The 23,370-nt window shown below is 38.7% G+C and overlaps 1 protein-coding gene across 1 annotated transcript in view; it reads left to right on the top strand.

The window, feature by feature from the left end:
- ascc3 (activating signal cointegrator 1 complex subunit 3) overlaps positions 1-23,370 on the top strand; it is a 174,723-nt gene that overhangs the window by 61,030 nt on the left and 90,323 nt on the right. Inside the window, exons 9-10 of the mRNA XM_053494602.1 lie at positions 14,534-14,737; positions 15,805-15,945. Of these exons, the coding sequence (XP_053350577.1) occupies positions 14,534-14,737; positions 15,805-15,945 (345 nt within the window). The remainder of the gene's footprint in view (positions 1-14,533; positions 14,738-15,804; positions 15,946-23,370) is intronic.

The raw sequence follows: 23,370 nt of genomic DNA, 5'->3' as shown, positions 1-23,370 counted from the left end.
AATATTACTGGACTATCCTCAGTCTTGGGGCTGAGCTCTGTCCAGGTGTCGCAGAAAGAATATTTACATCTCACCCGAAACACGTGTTTGAGTGTGTGGTGGTGGTACAGTATGTGGGGGTGCATGTGGGCATGTGTGTATGACAGAGAGAGTATTAATCATTTCACTTCTCACAGCTTTCTCAATGAGGGACAATTCTGGTTTTGAGAAAATAAAGCTCAGGTGTGGATGCTTTTTGTGGAAGTTTTTGTCTGTTAAGCTTTGTTAAGAATTTAGGCGCACTGTGAGGCTAATACTGCTGACTGTAGTGTGTATCGGCTTTCAGTAACAATAGATGCATTGTGTGTGGATATTAGAGTGTTATTTCACCATGATGTCCCCAATTTCACATATTTATTGCTATAAATTGTAAAATTAGACTGATATGGAGCTACATTTCTGATCCTTAGCTCTAGGTTGTGTTTAACTTTCATATTGTTGACTATTGATGATATCAAACTCTTAAATATACTCAAAAATGCCTTTTTCCACATTCCACATGCATGACAATGTCCTGAACATAAGTGGGTTAAAAAAATTTTTTTTTGCATTCCAGTATGATCTATTTAAAACTACACACCTTGAAAGAGTGTTTTTGAATGGAATGAAACATAAAGAACATTGGGCATGCTAGAATGCAGGACCTGAGCTTTATTTCAGCTGGAAAATTAACAGGGACATTTTAGGAGACCTCTAAGACTGTTTAATTGGGGAGCTTTAATTTACAGAACATGGAACTTACTAAATTAATTATTGCCCTAAGTTATTAATCGTTACACAGATTTGACAGCTACATGGTGGTGAATAGATGGTCAGTGGAAAAAATATTTTATCCAAGCTAAAGCACAATTTTCTGCTGTATGAGACAGATAGAGAGGAATGTAGTATAATTTATAGTCGCTGTTTAAATGTTCTTGTGCCACGCACTACGTACTATGCACCTGCACTATGACAGCACTGCAGAGCGGTTTGGGCTTTGTCTAAAAATTGTCTTAATTTTTCATAATTTTTAGACATTTAGATTGTCTTCCCTGTGTACAAAAATAAAAAGTGTTTTTGTCCTTTTCAAAAGAACTTCATACAAGATTCCTCCCCTCAGCTTGTTGCTCAGCTTTGCTATTTCCTGGTGGAGCATTTGCTGTACATAGACACTGAAACAGCACATTTGGAGGAGGAGTGAAATAAAGGGAGTTTGAGGTTTTATCTGAGGAGTAGTTGAGCTTTTTTTTGAGACCGCTGTTTACTTTTCTTTCATAAATTTATCTTCTATACCACTTATCCTGTGGCGGAGGCCTGAACCCTGTCTTAGGAGACTTTGGGCACAAGGTGGGGTACACTAGGAACAGGGTACCTATCCATTGCAGGGTACATACACACACCTTAAATTGGGAATGCTGATTAACCCAATCTGCAGGTCTGTGGACTATGGGAGGAAACGGGAATACCCATAGAAAACACACCAAGCACAGGGAGAATATGCAAACTCCACACAAAAGGCGGGAATCCAACCTGGACCCTGGAGGTGCAAGGCCACAGTGCTACCTATCTATCTTAACTTGTTAAAGAAAAAGTAAAATATGAAACCTTTAAATTGATAAATACATAGCAACTTACCGATGGCTAACCGATGGCTAAGGTATGAAAAAACGGCTGATTACCAATTTGCTTCTGTTAAGTAATCTAATATGGACTCATGCCTAATGCTTTTACTTCACTGTTTATACACCATCGGAATTCTTCACAGGGTCACATTCCTAATTGCTCACCTTGGCTGGAGTCACGCTCGGATGCTTCGGCTCTGAAACGGCTTTCTCTTTCATGGGATGCTTGAATGCACTGTGATATTTCCTCCCCTTAATTGTTTCACTTATGGCTTTAGTTCCAGTCTGAATTTAAACCCTTTTTTTTATTCAAAATCTGTGCCGTTGCTGTGAGGGGGATGGTGCAAAGCAGCTAAATGCCATCAACATTCATGCATATTTAAATATCAAGGAACATTACAGCTTCATGCTGTTTTGGCAGCTTTCATTTTAAGGGAAAAAAAAGGTGACAGGCTTCACATTGCAGCTAAATTTGGCATAGTAATTAATACTTCAGATACATGACTTATTTTTGTTGTAAAACATAAGCTTTGTGTGGGTGAAGGTGAGCAGGCTGATTTGCAGACTAATGGACATTTTATGCTTAGTTCTTTGGCGACTCCGGGCTGCTGCGCTGCTCTCGTCTGGATTTGGGTTCTACTTGGACAATTGCCTGACGATGGCGTGATAAATTACTCTTCTCTTCCCCCTGCTTTTTACCTCTCTCTCTCGCTTCCTGCAGTTCTGATGAAGGGAAATGAATAGACCTCCTGTTTGCTGCATCTGCATCTCCCAGCTTGTCAGATATGGCGCATCTGCTGTGTAGGTCTTATGTTCTTGTGTGTGTCTGAGTGTGTGCCTGAGCGTGGGTGTGTGTGTATATATGTATGTATGTGTATCATAGAAATCATGGAGGGGTCTACAATTTTCAGCATAGGTGCATTTACACTGTGAGAGACAGCATCTAAAAAAAGAAAAATCCAGAAATCTCATTGTATGATTTGTAAACAATTTATTTGTGAATTACTGTGTCAAATAAGTATTTGATTACTTGCGTTGAAAATGTTTAATATTTTGTACAGAAGCCTTTGTTAACAATTACAAAGGTCAAACGGTTCCTTTAGCTCTTCACCAGGTTTGCACACACTGCAGGAGGGATTTTGGCCACTCCTCCATACAGATCTTCTCTAGATCTGTCAGGTTTCAGGGCTGTCACTGAGCAACACAGAGTTTCAGCTCCCTCCAAAGATTTTCTATTGGATTTAGGTCTGGAGACTGGCTAGGCCACTCCAGAACTTTGATATGCTGCTTACGGAGCCACTCCTTGGTTTTCCTGGCTGCGTGCTTTGGGTCATTGTCATGTTGGAAGACCCAGCCACGACCCATCTTTAATGCACTGACTGAGGGAAGGAGGTTTTTGCCCAATATGTCACAATACATGGCCCTGCTCATCCTCTCCTTAATACAGTGCAGTCATCCTGTCCCCTGTGCAAAAAAACACGCCGAGAGCATGATGCTTCCAGCCCCATGCTTTACTGTAGGTATGGTATTATTGGGATGATAATCATCATTCTTCTTCCTCCAAACACCGCGAATGGAGTTAATACCAAAAAGTTCTACTTTGGTCTCATCTGACCACAGAACTTTCTCCCATGACTCATCTGGATCATTCAGATTATCACTGGCAAACTTCAGACGGGCCTGGACATGGACTGGGGGAACCTTACGTGCGCTGCAGGATTTTAAAGCATTAATGATAGAAGCCTTGGAAACGATGGTCCCAGCTCTCTTCACAGCATTGACCAGCTCCTTCCGTGTAGTTCTGGGCTGATTTTTCACCATTCTTAGCATCATTGATAACCCACAAGGAGAGATCTTGCATGGGGCCCCAGTCCAAGGGACATTGTCAGTCATCATTAGCCTCTTCCATTTTCTGACAATTGCTCCAACAGTTGTTCTTTTTTTCATCAAGCTGCTTGGCAATTGCCCCATAGCCCTTTCCAGCTTTGTGAAGTTCTACAATTTTGTCTCTTGTGTCTTTTGACAGCTCTTTGGTTTAGCCCATGTTGCTACTTAGACTTTGGCCGATTGTGGGGTGCACAGGTGTCTTTATGACAGCTAACGACCTCAAACAGGTGCTACTAATTTAGAATCATGAGCAGAGTGTAGCTGGACTATTTAAAAGCAAAGTAACAGGTCTTTGAGGGTCAGAAATCTGGCTGATAAACAAGTGATCAAATACTTATTTGACACAGTAATTCACAAATAAATTGTTAATAATCATACAATGTGATTTCTGGATTTTTCTTTTTAAATTCTCTCATAGTGAAAATGCATCAATGCTGAAAATTTTAGACTTCGCCATGATTTCTAAGTAAGAGAACTTGCAAAATCACAGGGAACTTGTATACACTATATATATATATATATATATATATATATATATATATATATATATAGTGTGTGTTTGTGTTTAAATGTGATTTTGCAAGTTCCCTGTGATTTTGCAAGTTCTCTTACTTAGAAATCATGGCGAAGTCTAAAATTTATAAAACTATATATATATATAGTGTGTGTTTGTGTTTAAATAAAAGGGGACTCATTTAAAATTGTGCACGGGTGTGCATTTGTTTTCTGTGTTTGTGTGTGTGTGTGTGTGTGTGTGTGTGTGTGTGTCACTCAAGCAGGTCATTTTGTGCTGTGTGGGCTTGAGGCAAGCAGATAAGCTGTTTGCTAAAACTGGCAATTAAAACTTGATCAAGTTGTCAATTCAAATGGAATGAAACGGAACCAAAAAGTAATTAAAACGATAACATGCAAATGACAACAATTATATCTCTTGGTTGTTTTTCTTTTTTTTTTATCATTATTATTATTACCAAATTTAATTATTTAGCAGCCGCTTATACATTAAAGTGCACTGTGTTTTATACGGTAATTCACACAAACGTTTGAATATACTGTACTGTATATACACACTGTAATGATAAGCATTCAAGTTGCTTGTAGAATATGTGTGTAAGGCTTTCCCTTCTTGTTCACTGCTATAAAACCATTGTAATTAGAGGAAAGAGATAGAGGAGGCTGGGGTATTTGAGAATTCTTGTAAAATCTCTACTAGCCTCTATGAGGGTCCAATTAGTGTGTTTAAAGTCACTGGTGAATTGATGGTGTATTCCCACTTCCCCCAGTAAGCACATATGGCCCGATGGCTAAGAGCATCCACACTGTTAATTAGACTGCCAGGGTATGTTAGACTTGAATAAGACTGGAAGGAACCCCAAGTTCTTCTCTTAACACACATGCATACACACACACACACACACACACACACACACACACACACACACGCACACACACACGCACACACATGCACACACACAGGTGAGCCTTATATGGGTCAGCAAATAATAGTAGCGCTATGCCATTGCTAGCCAAGTGCGGTCATTTGTTAGGTCAGAATTTAACACTGTGGGTTAATCTGTATACAGTATATATGTGTGTGTTTTTTTTTTGTTGCTTCCTTTAAGAAGTCTAAAAGATTAAAAATAAGTTGTTCCACATAAACGCACCTCAAGTATGTACTAGAATGTCCATAGCTTACTTCAGTGCTCGTCACAAGTCTGAAATATACTCGAGGGAAGCGGATGGCAGAAAGGGCAGGTGCTGGTTCGCTTTATATGCATTTTCAGTGATATTATTAATGCTATAGATATTACTAATAACTGAGTATTTGACTTAATGTCATGTCTTGTCCTTTGGCTCAGCTGTACTGTGGCGTTTTACCTGACCTTCAGCCTGACCCTCTCACCTCTCTGCCACAGCTCTCAGTTCACCCGTGTCACTGATTCCTGGAGCGGACTTAATGTTAACCTCAATTGTAAGATCACAAGCTCACTGAATGATATTTAAATAATAATTAACTGAGCCGAAAATAATAGGGAAACGAGCTGAAAGTCTCCAATGCAAGCTTAGATCTGCGTCGAATCGAAAAGGAAGCGATTGAATACTGGGAAGGTCATTGAAAATCAATGCGGACTGCCCCGTGTGAACTTGTGTGAGTGAGCATGACTGTTGCCACAAAGTTGAAAGCCCACAATCGTCTTTATATACCACACTTTTAAGAGTTCCCTTCCTGAGATTGGGGCCAAAACCTGTTTCATCTTTACAGTTCCTGTTCAGAAAGCAAGATCTATAAAGATATTCTTTGCCAAGGTTGATGTAGAAGAACGTGAGTGGCCTGCACAGAGCCACTTTATTTTAGATGCAGTTGTCCGTTTACCTTGGCGAGGTGCCCAATTAATGCCTATGGATGGGGAATACCTTTCTTCTTTTTTACATTTTCTCTAAAAACAATATAAATGATGATGAAAGATAAACTCCAATAAGTTTTCTTCTTAAATGTGTAAAAATATGTAATCATTTAAAGCTATGTTGTGTCTTTTGTTAGTTTCAGGTCTATCAGATTAAACAAACGCTGCTCGTAGACATGAGTCAAGGACGATAATGTCTGCTTGCGCTGGTGGGGACAGGCTAATTTGGCTCACACAATGTCAAAACACAATATTGTGCTGAACTTCTCGACAAAAAAAAAATAAAACACCTTGCTCCTCATTCCCACACTAGTGTCAGATCGCAGCTAATCTGCCATCGTAAATGTAGTTTTAGGGGCCAGGCAGTGATAAAAGGTTTACCATCAGTCAAGAAAATTGGGGATTTAAAAAATCTACTGCAGTACTGAAAAATCCACGAAAGAAATAGATGTAACTTTCTTTATACATAACTGCTGTGATTTGTCCTTGGATTTTGAACTCTGTAAAACATTCTTTGTGAGCTTGATCATTGAGTGTGAAGTAAAACTTGTAACATATGTAAGAATACACAAAGTCCTGTACCAAACAACAAAACAAAATTCTTCTAGAAGTAAAGCATGATCTTTATTAATTGTCTAGGTCATGCTTTTCAATCAAGAATGAATTGTGGCGGCATTCATTAATTTATTGGAAATCATAGCTGCATGTTGATTTCTCACTGTGAGAGAGCATAGACCGTATAAAAAGAGAACTAGAACCACCCACAGGTTTGCGAGACTAGCTAAATTTCTATTGCAGTTAACGTTAATTTATATGCTAATAAGTTTGATTGAACTCGTTCATCCATACCCTACACATCGTCCCACATCAACTCCTTAGCAGGTTAGCTGGTGATGCATAGCAGACAGTTTGACACCAGCAATGCAGCTGTCATTCAAATTGGCCACACCCCTAATTATGCATAACTTCATGACTTAACATGATTTTAACTGATAAGGTATAGAAGAAAAATCACCCTCATGCAGCTGTCAAAAATGGGAAGACTCCAACTGTTTTGGTTTTGGACTAGGCTGGAAATTAATTTTTTCTGTTGTAAAGTTTAACATTTTAACATGGGTGTTGACTCACTTTTGGAACCAGTGGACATTTGAGGATCTGCATGTATCAGCACTTCCATGTTGGATTTATTTGTCAGAACCAGTGGCTGGCCCTTTTGTGAGAAAATGCATTATGCACGTTATTCATAGCAGGCTGTTAGATTATTGTAAACATGCGTTACCACTTGATTGAAATGTTTACATTTAAGCCTTTATAGTTTTCGTTTATTGGTTCAACAATGTAACCCATAAGGGCCCAGCCCTATTTCTTCTTTATGGGAAATTATGGGCGATATACTGCAACACAGACCACATGTAACATCACGGGATATTTTCCCTTACAATTTTAAGGTTAAAAGCCCTATGTTACACACGTCACAGCGGTATTTCCTTAATTTCCAGAATTGTCAAATGGAATGAAGCCTACTTTCAGTAACAAAAAACAAGCTTTTAAAAAGTAGCTAGTTATCTCACATGATGGTACCCAGACACAACCATTTTGGAAAAGCTACCAATGGTACACAAATTCACATGACTGTACCAGGATGTTCATTAGATGTCACAAGTGTCAAAAGGCAAAAATAAAGTTGAATGATAAACTTTCCAGGACATTTAAAGGGTTCACAACCATGAGATCTTGCATTAAGACAGGTTTTTTTTGTGTTACTAACGTTTAAATTGATGTGGAGTACAAATTATGCTGGAAAAAGCAAGATAAAATACAGCATAGTCAAAAACTATACTTATAAAACCTTTAACCTTTGTCAATGGATCATAAAGGCATAATATATAATGTGTAATTATCGATTGTAGCCCTAACACTATTTGTACCTAAATATGCATTATATGGCCAGAAGTTAGTAGACATCTGACCAGCATGATCATGCTCATGTCTTGATATTTTAAGTTTTCCTTTACTGGAACAAAGTTTCAAATGTGTACCAGCATGACCGTGGCCCTGTGTCATCCATAAAGACATGGTTTTGTCTTGCACGGAACTTTGATCCCAACCCTGCTGAACACTTTGGGAATGATTTGGAATGCTGACTGCGTGACGGACTTTCCTTAACCCAACATTAGTGCCTGATCACATTAATGCTCTAGTGGCTGAATGAGAACATTGTCACAGCCTATGCTTCAAAACCTAGAAGCACAGCTAATTAAGCGAATACATGTATGAATGCCAGGTGTCCACAAACTTTTAGCCCTAACATGTACTTCTGTGTTGGTATGTTCGTTTTATTGGCTTAACTGAATTCCTGGTGATATTAATTACTATTTAGAGGCAGATGTTATCAGGCGCAATGGCGTGCTCTACCCTTAACCAAGGGCATCTGTTCAGACATCTACTGAGCGCTGTGATCACCTTCACAAGCCTTTTGTAGGTCAAGCTGTGAAAGGCTGCTTTGGTCATGTGTGATGTGTCTGTGCTGACAAGTTTCAAGTGGTTTAGCTTTGTCAGGTATATTATACAGCAGGTACAGGATGCATGTGAGCAAATGGATTATCTGTTTGATATAGATCATTACTTTTGCATCAGTTTGTGTTTATTGTCTAAGAAATCGTGCATATATTAGCATGATAATACAGATGTGTTTTTTGGGGGGGAATAAACACAGAAACTAGAGGGAGGGAAAGCAAAAACTGAAACATTTTTTTGAACTCGTGACATAATACAGCATAGAATTATTCTATGAAAATACTTCACCAGTGGCAAGTCGGTATTTACAACATGCTTGCATTACCTCAAGGTGAACATTTGGGGCATGCATACATTTGCATGTATTTGCATATATAAGGAGTGCGAGGACCTCGATGCTTTGTTTCAAACAGACAAAGTCGATAAATCAAAACGAAGTGGGTTGTTAAAATAAGTGCAGCTGTTTTGGTCGACACAGTGACACAACGATGTGCAGGAAGCGAGCACGAGAGGACGATGTTCAGAGATGAATATTTATAAGTCAGTGGTTTGAGCACTTCCTCTTTAAGAAAAATAATTGGTGGGGCAATAGAGGCTACTAGGTCCAGGCTGCTAGGGAAAGGACAAGGATTTACCCTTGTCACTTGGTTACTGAGATGGACCGTGGAATTATCTGCTTCTATTATCACTAATGTCAGGAGCAGATTTTAGAAATCCAGACACTCCTGCAGCCAGTCTGCTGCCACTGGCCCTCATTCATCTTTTATTGAAGTTTCTGTAGGCTACACCAAACTAAAACTTCTTTGCCAGATTTATAAAATCCTGGTTTTGCTAGTTTTCCACATCCTTCTGCAAAAGTTGATGAATGCATCTAAACAGGTGTATGTAATAAATTTTCCAGGGGGCGCATATGAGCATATGAGCTCCCTGGAAAATTCATTACATACACCTGTTTAGATGCTTGTTAATGCAAATATCTAATCAGCCAATCACATGGCAGTAACTCAGTGCAGTTAGGCATGTAGACATGGTCAAGATAATCTGCTGAAGTTGAACCCGAGCATTAGAACGAGAAAGAAAGGTGACTTGAGTGATGGGCTGGTCTGAGTATTTCCAAAAATGCTGATCCCTGGGTATTTCACAACCATCTCTAGGGTTTATAGGGAGAGGTCTGGAAAAAAATAAATATCTTGTAAGTGGCAGTTCTCTGGGCCTTGATGTCAGAGGTCAGAGGAGATTGGCCAGACTGATGGTTTGAGCTGATACAAAGGCAACAGTAACTCAAATAACATCTCGTTACAACCAAGATATGCTGAAGAGCATCTCTGAATATACAACAGATCAAACCTAGAAGTACCCTCTTCCCTGCAGAACGTCTATTGGGTAGACTTAGACCTAATCCAGCCCCTCATCGCTTGTTGAATATGAAGGTGGAGTTTGGTTGGATTCATTTGTTTGTTTAAGTTATTGTAAATCTTCCAATAATGTAGCTCAGCCACTGCAGCCACCATAGGAAGAATACTAATGCTTTTTCCTTTTATATATGATAAGACTTTTGTCGTCATAACTGATTGGTTAGTTTTATTTCTCATAATATATGCATTTGTTTTGGATTGCTTAATTTTGGGTTATTATTATTATTATTATTATTATTATTAGGGAGAACAATACAGTTTAACAGTTACAGTAAACTAGGCTGAACACTCATTTGTTCTGTCTAGTCTAGATGATAACTCTTCCCTCTTTAATGCTGAAGCTTTTCACGTTAGGTCTTCCCCACAGACACAACCTCGGTGGCCAGCTTGTCCACACTGCTCCCTCATTTACTCGCCTCACAAGTGTTTTCAGCTTTCAGGGAATATGTGGACGCTAATACTGTTGCTCCTTGTTGCATTAATAACCTTTTTTTGCCTTTCAGTGTCTATTTCTACCAGCTCCAGAGGGGGGAGAGAGAGAGAGAGAGAAAGTATTTTTTTTTCTTTTGTACGAGCATTGGACTGAAACGAGGGAAAGAGAAGAGCAATGACATATTTTTAATGAATTCTTAAATAAATGACAATGCCTTCTGAGCCGTAGGCATTCCTGACCAGCTGTGTGAAAGAAAGAAGGCAGAGAGAGAAGAGGGTACTGGGTAAAGAACAGCAGTAGTTTACATCATTGTTTTTATATATGGCCGAATGAACAAACTGAAATTTCTTGTCCCTCTATTCTAATATGATGTCTTCACACAGAATAGGTTAGAATTGTCTTGCAGGTATATTCGTGTTGTTTTGCTGGGAGACAGTGCAGACAGGTCCTGATGGTTTCGCTGGTGGAATGATGAGTTATTAATTACAAATGTTATTGCTCGAGGTCACTTCTGGTCTCAGCTTACTGTTAGACTCTAAGGAGCAAACCATAGTGAAAAATATTTCCTCTCAGCTGTAGCTTAAACCTACCTTCTTGTAGCTTTTTTGTTGTACCCCCCCCCCCCACCACCTCCAATACCACTTGTGAGATCAAAGGCTGTAATCATCGGTGTGTTGTCATAGTAAAGCTAGTCAGTGTAGGAGGTTTGATTGACTGGTCCTGACACCACTCAGAGCCGACCCCTCCTCCACTGACTTGATGACTTTTCGACCCTCAGCCATTAACTGCACCACCGAATATTTCTGAGAGGCACACAGAGAAACCCCAGCTGGAGTTTAATTGGTCCAACATGAAGCATGGACATATTGCAGTGTAAACCAGTGCTGCTTTTGGCTTGTATTTGACTTGGACTGATAGTCTAAGTTGTTTTCTTGTTCAGAAGATTTGTTTGCGTGTCAAGACAGGAGACAGCGTTCGCGGTGAATAGAAGTGGAGAGTAGTTCCACTCTGCCAAAGCTATCCAGATAGAAGTCTAATTAGCTTTGGGCTCGTGGTGCAGTACTTGCGTTTTGGCTGCTGCTGATCTTGGCCTGTTGATTTCTCCCTCTCACCATATGTCTCACACATGTAGCTGCACTCCAGCTGGTGTAGTGTGGAATAAATAAGTTTAAGATTTGGAAAAGTTTCAGCCTAAACAGTCACTACAGAATTTGTTTTTGCTTGACTATCAGATTGATTGGATGAACCATGCTGTCTATTAAGAACAGGCAATATGGCCTTTGAATATTATGATAACAAATATAGTGTTTATTACTGTGGCAGAGCATGCGTTCTTGTCAACTTAAAGTATGGCTCCACGATCCTAGATTCAACATCATGTTGTAATTTTGCATGTACTCCCTGTGTCCCTGTGGGTTTCCTCCTTTGATGAATTAATACTTATTATACAACAGTTAGTTCTGACCCAGCAACCGGATTGGACGGGAGGCATTTCAGTAGTGGTGATAATGCACCGCTACACCACAGGGACATTTGACTATATGTATCACTCTGCGTCCCAGGTGTTCTACAATCGTTAATTATTCTAACTGTCGGTTGCCGCATGGGTGAAAATAGGTCGGTACGGAATGCAGTGCTGAGGAAAAAGCAGTTACATGCAAGAAAATTATAACAAGAAAATACAACTTATAACATTATCATGTTAAACAACACTTAACCAACTCAATAACTGCTCCATTCTGATTTGTCTGCGTGTTTTATTTTCACCTAAGGCGAGCTACAAAGCTAACTAGCATCCAACACAAGACTAAATTTCAAATCTTGCCCTCTGTAAGCCCTAATCAAGAGTACTTCGTATTGTGTTAGACAAGCGGTTCTACACCCTAGCTTTCCTTTTAATGCTATTTGGGATTCAACCCCAGAACCCAGAAGTTAACTGAGCATGTTCTAAAGCCGAATGAGTGGAAATATAAAGAGAAGCTTAGGAGATTTACAGGATCGGTTATCACTGCCATGTTTTATTTTCCTCACCTTTTGGCCTTAAATTATATTACCTGTCGCTTGCTAACCGCTAGGTGCGGTTAGTTCTGCCAGTGTTGGCGGACCAAAATCACTGGTTAAAAAAGCAAATAAATCATAATCTGTTGATAATAAATGGTGTTGGTGGAACTGTTATAAAAAATTAAGTCACATTTTGTGTGGGTGTGAGGTTGTGCTGGTTAACAGAGCGGCTCTGATATCTTCTGCCGACTGGATGAGCGATCATGGTTATACCGTTAACCAGCACAACAGCACTCCCCCTCGTGTGATATTTCTTTATTAGCCTACTAAATTGACCCACTGTCCACACTTGTTATGCAACATAAATTTAACTGGTTATATATGGGAGGTTTAATTGCTTAACTGATATATTAGCTAATTAATAGTTATTAGTTGCTTAACTGATATATTAGTTTCCTAAGCCAGTTTGCATTCCTTGTTGTGTTAGTAAGGTTAATTTGTAAATTCCTCCTCGCCTTCTGCTAGTGCTCACAACTCGGCCTTAACACTCTTTACATTCTTTTATTTTTCTACTCTTTACAGCTGGAAAATCTTTTGTAGTTTATAGTAGGATTTAAAAGGTTACAGCAAAAAATAAGCTGATCATCTGTAATGTAATCAGTAAAATTATTAATTCAGGCCACACACATGTCTGCCTGCCTTTCTGTATGGAAGAACTCTCTGCCTAACTTACTTACACTCACTCACTCATCTTCTATACCGTTTTATCCTGTATTCACGGTCGTGGGGACCTAGAGTCTATCCCAGGAGACTTAGGACACGAGGCCGGATACACCCTGGACAGGGGGCCAATCCATCACAGGGCACACACACATACACACACTCATTCACACACTACGGGCAATTTGGGAATGCCAATTAGTGTAACCTGCATACCTTTGAACTGTGGGAGGAAACCGGAGTACCCGGAGAAAACCCACCAAGCACGGGGAGAAACATGCACAGAGACGTAAAACGAGCCTGGCCGGGAATCTAACCCAGATCCTGAAGGTGCAAGGTTGCAACTTACTAACACAAGAAAATAACATTTTGTAAGGTTTATTATATTACACCTTGTTTACACTAAGTTTTACTTAATTTCATCATCAGTCAAATACACTTTCTTTTCAATAATCGGAGAGTGGATCAGATAAAGATTAAGTTTTGTGCTAAAACGACACAAGCGCGTAAAATTTACTTTTACCAATACAGCTTTATTATTTTAGTGGTGAAAATATTAAGTAATTCTCAAAAAATATTCAGTTTAATTTAATATCTATTGGTGCATGTGTTTGTTTACGTTACGCAAGTAGCTTATTAGTAGCCTTTAAAAGTAGATTATTAAACCCACCACATAACTGTTTCATTTATGGTGCAGGTTGAACTTCAAGCAGATATCCAAGTACTGCAAAATTTCATTAAATTCTGTAAAGCCAGTTTTGTGTGATGTTGTGACCAAATCTGGCTGGACAGACACAGAATGTTATTGAAAAAGCGAGTTCTGACCAATGTACAGACAAAACCTTTCTTTTATTCAAATAGATTCACGATCTCGGTCACTGAAATGCGAAAGTCGTGAACAGATGTACTGTCTGTTTGTTCTGCTTTTGCTCAACACGTTGTACCGGGTCCTTTTGCAATATGCTACATTGTACAGTGATTTTCACACTTGAGGCAACAATTGTTCATCACGTTTTCTCTTTTATTAAGTGGCAGTGGGCAGGCAAAAAAACCAACCCAAATTTTTTAAAATCATGACATGGATATTGCATCGAGTTTAGTCAACATTTCTTCGGTTAACAAACTCAGTTGCTTGTGAGACAAGTAGTTTTTCACCTGTTGTGTGAAAAGATTCCTAAGTAATCCTCTCATCTGTGAAACAAATTTAAGTAATGTGGATATAAAAAAAAAAAAAGAAATAATATTTAATCGGAAAATTCTACCGTGTACCGGCCAGTCTACTGTGTATTAGTAAATTGCTTTGTGGAAAAAGGTTCTCACACTGTTGAGCACTGCTAACCACAATACCTCAGTGTGATTAAATCATATTGTCTTTAATGTTACACTGGTATCATCATAAACAATATTTTATTTTCCGGTCCTACCTTGTGTTTATTCTCAGCTTTAATTTTTTTTTTTTTTATATATATGTATATAGTTTTATATATTTTATGTCTCTCTCTTTTTCGGTTCCAGATTGGACAGCTTGTGTTCAAAGGTATGAAGCGGCTAAACAGGATCCAATCCATTGTTTTTGAGACGGCTTACAACACCAATGAAAACATGCTGGTGTGTGCTCCCACTGGTGCAGGGAAGACCAACATCGCCATGCTCACTGTTCTGCACGAGATCCGACAGCACTTACAGCCAGGAGGTGTCATCCGCAAAGACCAGTTTAAGGTATACATTATGACTGTTCCTGCATCCAGCTCTTACATGACACCCTTCTCTCCAAAGGATGGTAAATTGTGCTGAATGAGTTCAAACGGGTCTTATCCTCCTATTCAGCCTTACAGCATATGGGAAAACATGATTAGGGTTTTTTTTTGTTTGTTTTTTTCTTCTTCACAATTAGTCAAGGTATATGATCTTTTTTTTTTGTAAGAGAGAAAACTTTCAGTCTTAAAGTCTTTCAGTCTTAAAAATATATTTGAGGGTAGCTTAACATGATGAGGTTCATAGGTGTGCTAAGATTATACAGTAGTACCTTGGTCTGTGATCGTTTTGCAAGACGAGCAAAAATAGTAAATAAATTTTAACTCGTAAACTAGTGAGGGCTTGAAATACAAGCAGTATTGTGGGTGTCTCTCATGATCGGTCTCAGTGCGTGTGTCACTCGTATAGTCGACATCCGGCGGACACATACTGCTTACTGTAACACTGTTACCGTGTGTGTGTGTGTGTGTGTGTGTGTGTGTGTGTGTGTGTGTGTGTGTGTGTGTGTATGGAAAGCATTTTTTATTTTGTGTGTTTTACAAGTTAAACATATGGACAGTTTAAACTTTGATTGCCTTGTGTAAATTCTTTATATTTGTGTGGAATATGAATAATAATCTTTAGTAAATCTTCATTTGCACACTGCTGGTCTGTGTGGTTAATGTTGTGAAGGTTAATATTGTGATGGCGTGAAACCATGATTATAATACCTTGAAATTTAAGACCATAACACCTCTAGGTAAGAGCAGGCTATTAAATCAGGCCTAAGCTTTTTCATAAATTTTTTCCAATGGACTTTATCACACACACGTTCTAATTATCATGGCAATGAAGATGGCTTTGGTGGTGATCGTGGTGTTGATGATGACGATCCGTCTTCATACATCACCCTTAAAGTTTCCCAATGTTGTTGCTCTAAGTCATATTGCACCAAATGTTTTATTGTGCCAGTTGGCCAGGAACAAATGATATCATGATGTTTACTCATTTATCATACTGTCTTTCTTTCTCCCTCTTGTCTGTATCCATAGATAGTATACGTTGCTCCAATGAAGGCTTTGGCTGCTGAGATGACTAATTACTTCAGTAAGCGCTTGGAGCCACTGGGCATCGCCGTCAAAGAGCTGACAGGCGACATGCAGCTGACCAAAGGGGAAATTCTCCGCACTCAGGTAACACACAGACTTATGGGTAACACGTACTGTAGTAATCTACTGCACAGAGATGTTCTTTTTACAGCTTTATAAAGGATTATAACTGCTGACATTTTAAATTGGAAACATCTAATTCTATTGACTTATCGAGTAGGATTTTTTTTTGATTTGCTCCAGATTTTGTACTGATTAAAAATGTAATAAGCTCAGTAAAACTTTCTCCGAGCCGAGGTCCAAATTTCATGTTTGTGTAAGGATTCAGATCTCTATACAGTGGAACCTTTGCATTGCGAGGAACTTGGTCTGCCAGCGTTTTGCAAGACAAGCAAAATTAAAAAATAAAATTGAATTTAATAAACTAGCGAGGGCTTGACATACGAGAAGTATGACATACGGAGTACATGTGTGCTTTGTCTGCCGAGCGTCACGTGGTCACAGCTAAGCCAATGGTTCTTCTCTCTTGCATGCTGTAGGATTGCGAGTAATCATTTCCAGTGCTCAGTCTCAGTGCAGGTGCGTCACTTGTATAGTCAACATTCGTGCGCGAGTGTACTATTTATTATAACATTGTGACCACTTGTGCACGCATGTGTAAAGCAAAAGCCTTTGTCATTAGAGAGGTTTCTTGTTATCTAGTTTCCTTTTCTCTGTCAAAAAGTGCGTGTGCGAGTATCATTAGAGAGGTTTTTGTTAAATAGGTTTGCTGACAGAAAAATGTTTCCATTAGTGTGTGTGTGTGTGTGTGTGTGTGTGTGTGTGTGTGTGTGTGTGTGTGTGTGTGTGTGTGTGTGTGTGTGTGTGTGTGACGAGAGAGAAGAGAAGGAGGAAGAGGGCTACTGTGTAGGATGACTTTCTCACACACACACACACACACACACACGCATACACATTAACAAAAAAAAAACACTGCTCTGTCGAGATTCGTTTAAAAAAATTTCAAGTTTCAAAGTTCAGATTAATTTGTATTATTTTTACTTTACATTTTGTATGAATTTACATTATTATTTTTCTTTTAATAATTTTTCTGTTGTGGAAGGAATCATTGGAGTTACTATTTCTAATGGGCGAAATTTGCTTTAATATACGAGTGCTTTAAAATACAAGCGTGCATCTGGAATATATTATGCTCTTAATGCAATCTTTAACTGTACATACAGTCGTTATAAGTCTGTAAAAAAATAAAATAAAAAAAAGCTTTAAAATTTTAATAGCAATTCAATAATATCAATTATTTTTAGTGAATCTTCATTTGCACACTGCTGGGGTGTAAATGAACATGTAAGGGTTCTGATTGCTCTGTTATTCTGGGCTTTTAGTTTGGGTATTTTACTTGCCCTCACCTTGGACTGCTGCAGATATGTTTGCTTTAATGACATATTTGTCTGTTCATTCATCTTTGAAGGTGCAGTTTTCATAGTGTACTTTCCTTTTGTTGAAGTAAGTCCTGTACTGTTGTGTGTCTGTTTCTGTTTCTTCTGCACACTCTGTACGTACACAGTAAACTGTCACCCTGATTGGCTCTGTTGAGTGATGTGTATAGCCTCGCTCACCTAGATGGAAAAACTCTCTGGATAACTAGTATATTAATTATCTTTATTTAACAGAAGCAGCATCAAGGTCTGGCTACAACCATCACTTGGTCTGGGTCCGATCTGTTGTCTGCCATTTAGTGTTTCCTGATCTGATGCCCAGACTATGATAGTCACAAAAATCACAGGTTCAATGTAACTGTCTATCTACACCAGTGATGTCCCACATAATTGTCACTGTCATCAAAGCCATGCTGTTATTGTTGATTAATAAAAACTTGAAATTTAGAAGTGCTGTGGTCTAAGCTAAAATAACAAATATTAAGGGGACTGTTGTGGACTTCACCATGGCCTTAGGGTAGCAGAAATTGTTGCAGCAAAACTTACTGTTCTTAAAACCATCCTGAATTTTCCAACAAGCTTGTGAAACAGCTGCCTCACTGCGACCTCCTGCTGTTTTCTACAGGGCAGACATGGAATGAGTTCTGCACCATCAGTAAAGGTTTTTATACTTGACTGTCTGTTTTTCTCATTAGATTTTACCTTAGTGATTACTGATTATTTTTAAATGGCCAATCTAAGCTTTTTTTATTTAGAAATTGGCTTTCAGTCTGTTGAGAAGTTACTTTAGAGAATCCTTGACCCCAGAATAAACAATCAATTCCCAGTTCTGGTCTGGCTAAATGAGTCAGAGAAAGATGAATGTTAGTATGGATCTGTGTGTATTTGTGTGTGTGTGTGCACTAATGTATGCACGCCATCAGGCTAGGTTTTTGGTGGTGAGTAGCTGAGGCGGTGGCTGCTTTCATCAGCGCAAGGCTCCACAGATAAGAGAAGACAGAAGCGGCAGACTGGTAAAGAGATCAGTTTGGCTTCAGACACTCTCATGATCAAGAGCCTAATAAACAAGGCTCTTTAAACTTGCACCCAGAAAATCACTTTCTTTGCAGACACGCTGGGCCTCAACCAAATATAACTTTTTGATATTTCTCGGTTGTTCTGTCTGGAAAAAGCTACAGAATACAAAAGACAATACTGTAGGAGACAACTGTGTGCTTTCACTTATTGACAAAAGCTTGCTTAAGAAACACGTACAGTACGAGTTTGATGGTCTGCCAACTACAGTATGGTCAGCTGTTTAGTGTATACAGTATAGGCTGTATGAGACTCTACCTGATCTAACGCTAAAAATATATACTGTGTGTATTAAAATACATGCTATATAACAAATACAATTAATTTATTCTTGATATAGTGAAACCTCCAAAAGTATTTGTTTATTTAGCCTGTAAGGTAAGTGGAATCAGCCAGTCATGTGGCAGCAGCAGCATCAGGCAAAATGTGATTCGGATACAGGACCAGAACTTCAGTTTTACACCAAACATCCAAATGTAAAAAAAAAAAAAAAAAGTATCTCTAAGATTTTGATCTTTGTCCTGGAAGAGTTTGGGTATTTCAGAAACTGCTGATCTCCTGGGAATTGAAAGTCTTCAGAGCTGTTTAAGGTTTACTGTGAGTGTAACTGTAGAGATCCTGCTCGGTTTGTGGATGTAATGAAAGTTGAGAGTCGTACATGTAGTTTTCACATAGCATCTTTGTTTTTGCTTTGGACAAGCGTCCTTCATCAGTTATTCAAGTAAAATTCTTCTGGGACTGTAAGATGGTAAAAATATTGTTAAAGAAACATCTCAGTAGGAATGGGAATCCCCAGGAGCTGCCCGATCGTAGGTTATGATACCTTAAGTATCACAATTTATTAAATATCCTGCTTCAATATGAAATGTTTTCAGATGGAATTACAATTTTTAAACAAACTTAGCAAATAATTTGCTCTTATGAAGATGCTATAGGATGCTATACTGTCTGCCAGTGTGTGAATAGTTTAAAAAGTGCCATCTAAAGAATTATGGAGGAATTACAACATTTTACCACCTTCAGTGCAAACATATATAAATAAAAAATTAACTTAACTAAATAATTTTGTAGCAGTTCATGATTCGTCACACTAAAAGCATCGCGATACAAAACTGAGTTGATATTTCTTTCCATCTTCCATTCTCAGATTATTTTCACTACAACCAACAGCCTGAAATCTTGATATATAGCAGGCTGATTCAGTGGATTCATAGTGTTCACACTTCATTCTTATAATTCTAGTTAATTCTTTGTAGCAGAAACCTAGATTTGTCAGACCCATGCTGTGTCTTTCCTGTGTCTTTTGTCATGTTGTGTCTTTCCCTTTCTGTCCTGTGCATACTATAGTAACAGATTTTTGTTCTTGACTGAGAGTACTGAAACTCTGATCTGGTGTCGTGTTGTTCTGAGATGCATTTCTGTTTACTATGGCTTTAAAGAGTGGTTATTTAAAGACATAGCCGAATAAATATGTCTTTCTTCCCTACTTTCTTATTTTTTTCAGTACCTCGGCATTGTTTGTAGTCTGCTGCCACAGTAGGTGGCACTGACATGACAGACCGTGCCACTCCTTGGCAATGCACAGATACAAAAATGATTCTAAGAATGATGATAGCCTCATGTTAGCTATCAACTTTAATTATTTTATATCTATCTCTTTCTCTTAATCTCTCTCTTTCTCTCTCTTTCTCTCCCTCTCTCTCACTCACTCACACACGCGCACACACACACACATTCTTGCTTCCTTCTCTTGTGTCAAGTGGTATATAATATAATGATAATGATGATTAAAGAAGGCGGTAGGGGGATCTTTGTGAGATGTGCTGTCTCCTTAAGTGGTCACAAAGTGCTACTAAATGGTCTGAAACCCTGCCCTCTGGTTCTGGTGCCAGAATTTCCAGTCAGTCTTCTGTAGCCAGTCGTGTACCTGGCTGTGAACTAGGGCTGTAGCTATCGAATATTTGAGTAATCGAGTATTCTACCCCAAAAAATTAATCGAGTTATCGGATAAAATGTACTTTTGCCTAATTAAACAGCAATGTAAAATATATGAGAAACAAAGATTAATTGGTTTTCTTTTTAGAAAAATCTACTTTTATTTTTTACATGCATACAGCATTTTATCAAAAATAAATGTCATTATTTACAATACAAGGAATAGCTTAATACCCCTATCTCACCTATGCGGTTTGACTCTTGATGAGGTGCGGTGCTGGACGCCATGAGCCGCCGCGGCTGCCTGCCGACGTTCTGCAAAGTTCTGCAAGGTCCGCAAGCTTCCGCGAGGACCGCCAAAAAATGTAACATATTTTTAACATGTTTTTAAGGCGGCTTAAATATGTTTAATTTTTGTAAACACATTGAAATAAATAATTATACAAAAACACTAAGGAACTAAACTTTCAGAACTAAAAGTTTCAAAATCTACAGCTCAGGCATAACATATAAGCCTTTAATGACAATTTCTATCACTTTCTCTTGCTGGTTTCTTCATCTTGTGGCTCACTGATATTTTTATCGCTCTGTTCCATTTTGTAGCCCGGAACAGGACGCTCCCTCAAATCAATACACAGCTGTTTGCGTCTCCTTCCGCCTTTTGAATGATGTAAGCGCTTCTTCTTCATAGGTGTTTACTGGCAGCTTGCCTCCGGAAGCGCACTTATTCAACGAATATTTGCGCAAAAACATGATGCAAGCTTTTAAAATTAATTAAAAGAAGCTTCGAGGCGGAAGATTTTGCCTCTATTATTTTTTTGTAATCGAATTACTCGATGAATTGTTTCAGCCCTACTGTTAACGTTCTATCTAGAGTACACCTTGCAGCATCCATCAGTCAAGAAGAAGAAGAAGAGCCTCCTCATCACTTTCTTTGAGTGATGCTGGCATTGATAACCATCTGATACAGCGAATCAACACTGTACATGTGGTTTTGGTAGTAGGAAAAGGCAGCCTTGGTCTGGTTGTACACTCGACTTTCCTCTTCCCACTGACCTATTCTCAGTGGGATCGTTGTAATCGTTGAAAACATATTGCCTCAAAGAAGAATTCTTACAGAGCGAAGTCCCATCCTGTTAGCACAAGCATTGCCACAGGCAACCAGTGCATTCCTCTGAATGTCATTGAGAAACTCATCTCTGAGTAGGAGTTCTCCATAAGAATGGACAAGTGAGATCCATATTAAGGTGAGGCTAGATTCCTGATAACACAGTGAGCTAGACCCTTCTTGTGTGTCCTCTTCATCCCATGTGAAACAGCTAGGCTATGCCAAGAGCTGCATCTTGTAGACGCCATGCACTCATGTGCTGTCATAAAGCCAGTCACCTCATGGAGTGAGTAAAATTGACTGGAGAGGTGATTGAGAAACTTTTCATGTTTTCCACAGCTTCTCAGAGTGATCACTGTCATGTGCTTAATTGTGGGTGGCAATGTCTAAAATTATTGTTATTATTATTTTTAATAATATCAATGTGTCTCAGTCACAAATCGCACCCACAGCTCCTGTGAGAACTTTGAGAAACACATGTGACGGCGTGGCATCAGCAGGCAGGTCAATCTTTCCCCATGGCTGGCAGATGGGTGATATTTCCACGTTACCTTAAGATACAACAAAATTGATGAAATCCTTATCTTTTAAAAAACATGTTTCTCACTCACTGAGCCTTGGCCACTAGTTCAGCAAGTATGCTGTAGTGGTCTGTGTTTTTTGTCCAAGTAACTCCTGTACTCTGCAGCAGAGTCTCTTCTCTCTCTCAGGTTGTCAGACATTGTCTGAAGTGCTGCTCTAAAACCTTTTATGTGGGATATGGGTGCTAAAAAAAAAAACAAAAGGGAGAAATTCACATCTCACCTGTATTTTAGAGGATCACAAGACACCACTTTGTCTTGAAAACGATGGCATCATATAAAACTTGCTCACGTCAGATCTGGTCTTTAATGAGTACATTTTTTAAAGGCTGTTTTAAATACAGCAAAAAATGTTTATGGGCTTGCCCCGTAGCCTTTATATTCTGTGTTGTGCTGAACACAGATATGGTCTGAAAGTTAAGGAGTAGTTCTGAAAATAATAACTGCATAGTAGCACATAAACTATGCATCCACCTGAAATGTACCTACTGGGGGGTGTGCACTGGTAAAGCTGGATTACAATAGTATGTCTTATGTAAAAAAATAAAAAAAACAAAAATTCAAGCTAGAAACATGGTAATTACAAAAGAACTGTCAACTTATTTTACACTGTAATTATAGGTTAAAGTTACACCTTGAAATAAATTGTCAGTCAATTGTGTATAATTAGAGTGTAGATATCCTTTTTTTGTGAAAGTTAAAATAATAGTTCATGTACAGTGTGTGCTGGTATTCAAGAATCTTACATTTAAACTTGGCTAAAAAGAACAAATAACAAAATAATGTGACTATGAAATACCAGATATTTTTTTAATATAGAGAAGATTCATTGATCTTTAAAGCAGATAAATATTTTCACTTAACAATAAAATTTCCCTATACGTTATGCATCTTATGTACTGTAATGTTATTTTTTGCAATAAATCTCTCTCTCTCTCTCTCTCTCTCTCTCTCTATATATATATATATATATATATATATATATATATATATGCACACATATACCACATACATTTCATCTTCGTAACTTTTTTTTTTTACGCAAGCAGATGAAAAGATGAGGCTCTCGGGCTTTTGATCGCTCACTCTCACACTGAACTGATATATCATTGGTGTCAGTGAAGAGCCTGCAATGAGCCCTTATCTTTGTTCGCGAGCTGCATAGCTGAGTGGTGACAGGCCCAGTGAAAGGCCATGTAAAGGATGAGGGTGGTTCCTCTGCAATGAGCAGCCGGGAGAATACAGAGCGATTGGCAGCTGTGCTCTGTGTGTGCCGTACCCTGGAGAGCGCTCACAGGAGCCCTGTGGAAACAGATTGGGGAAAAAAGGCAGGCGTGAGCACCTCGCTCGCGCGCATGCATGCTCCTCTGTGATG

Source organism: Clarias gariepinus, chromosome 4, assembly GCF_024256425.1.
Source record: "Clarias gariepinus isolate MV-2021 ecotype Netherlands chromosome 4, CGAR_prim_01v2, whole genome shotgun sequence".
NCBI classification, from domain to species: domain Eukaryota; kingdom Metazoa; phylum Chordata; class Actinopteri; order Siluriformes; family Clariidae; genus Clarias; species Clarias gariepinus.
This window is presented reverse-complemented; position numbering and strand designations above follow the sequence as displayed.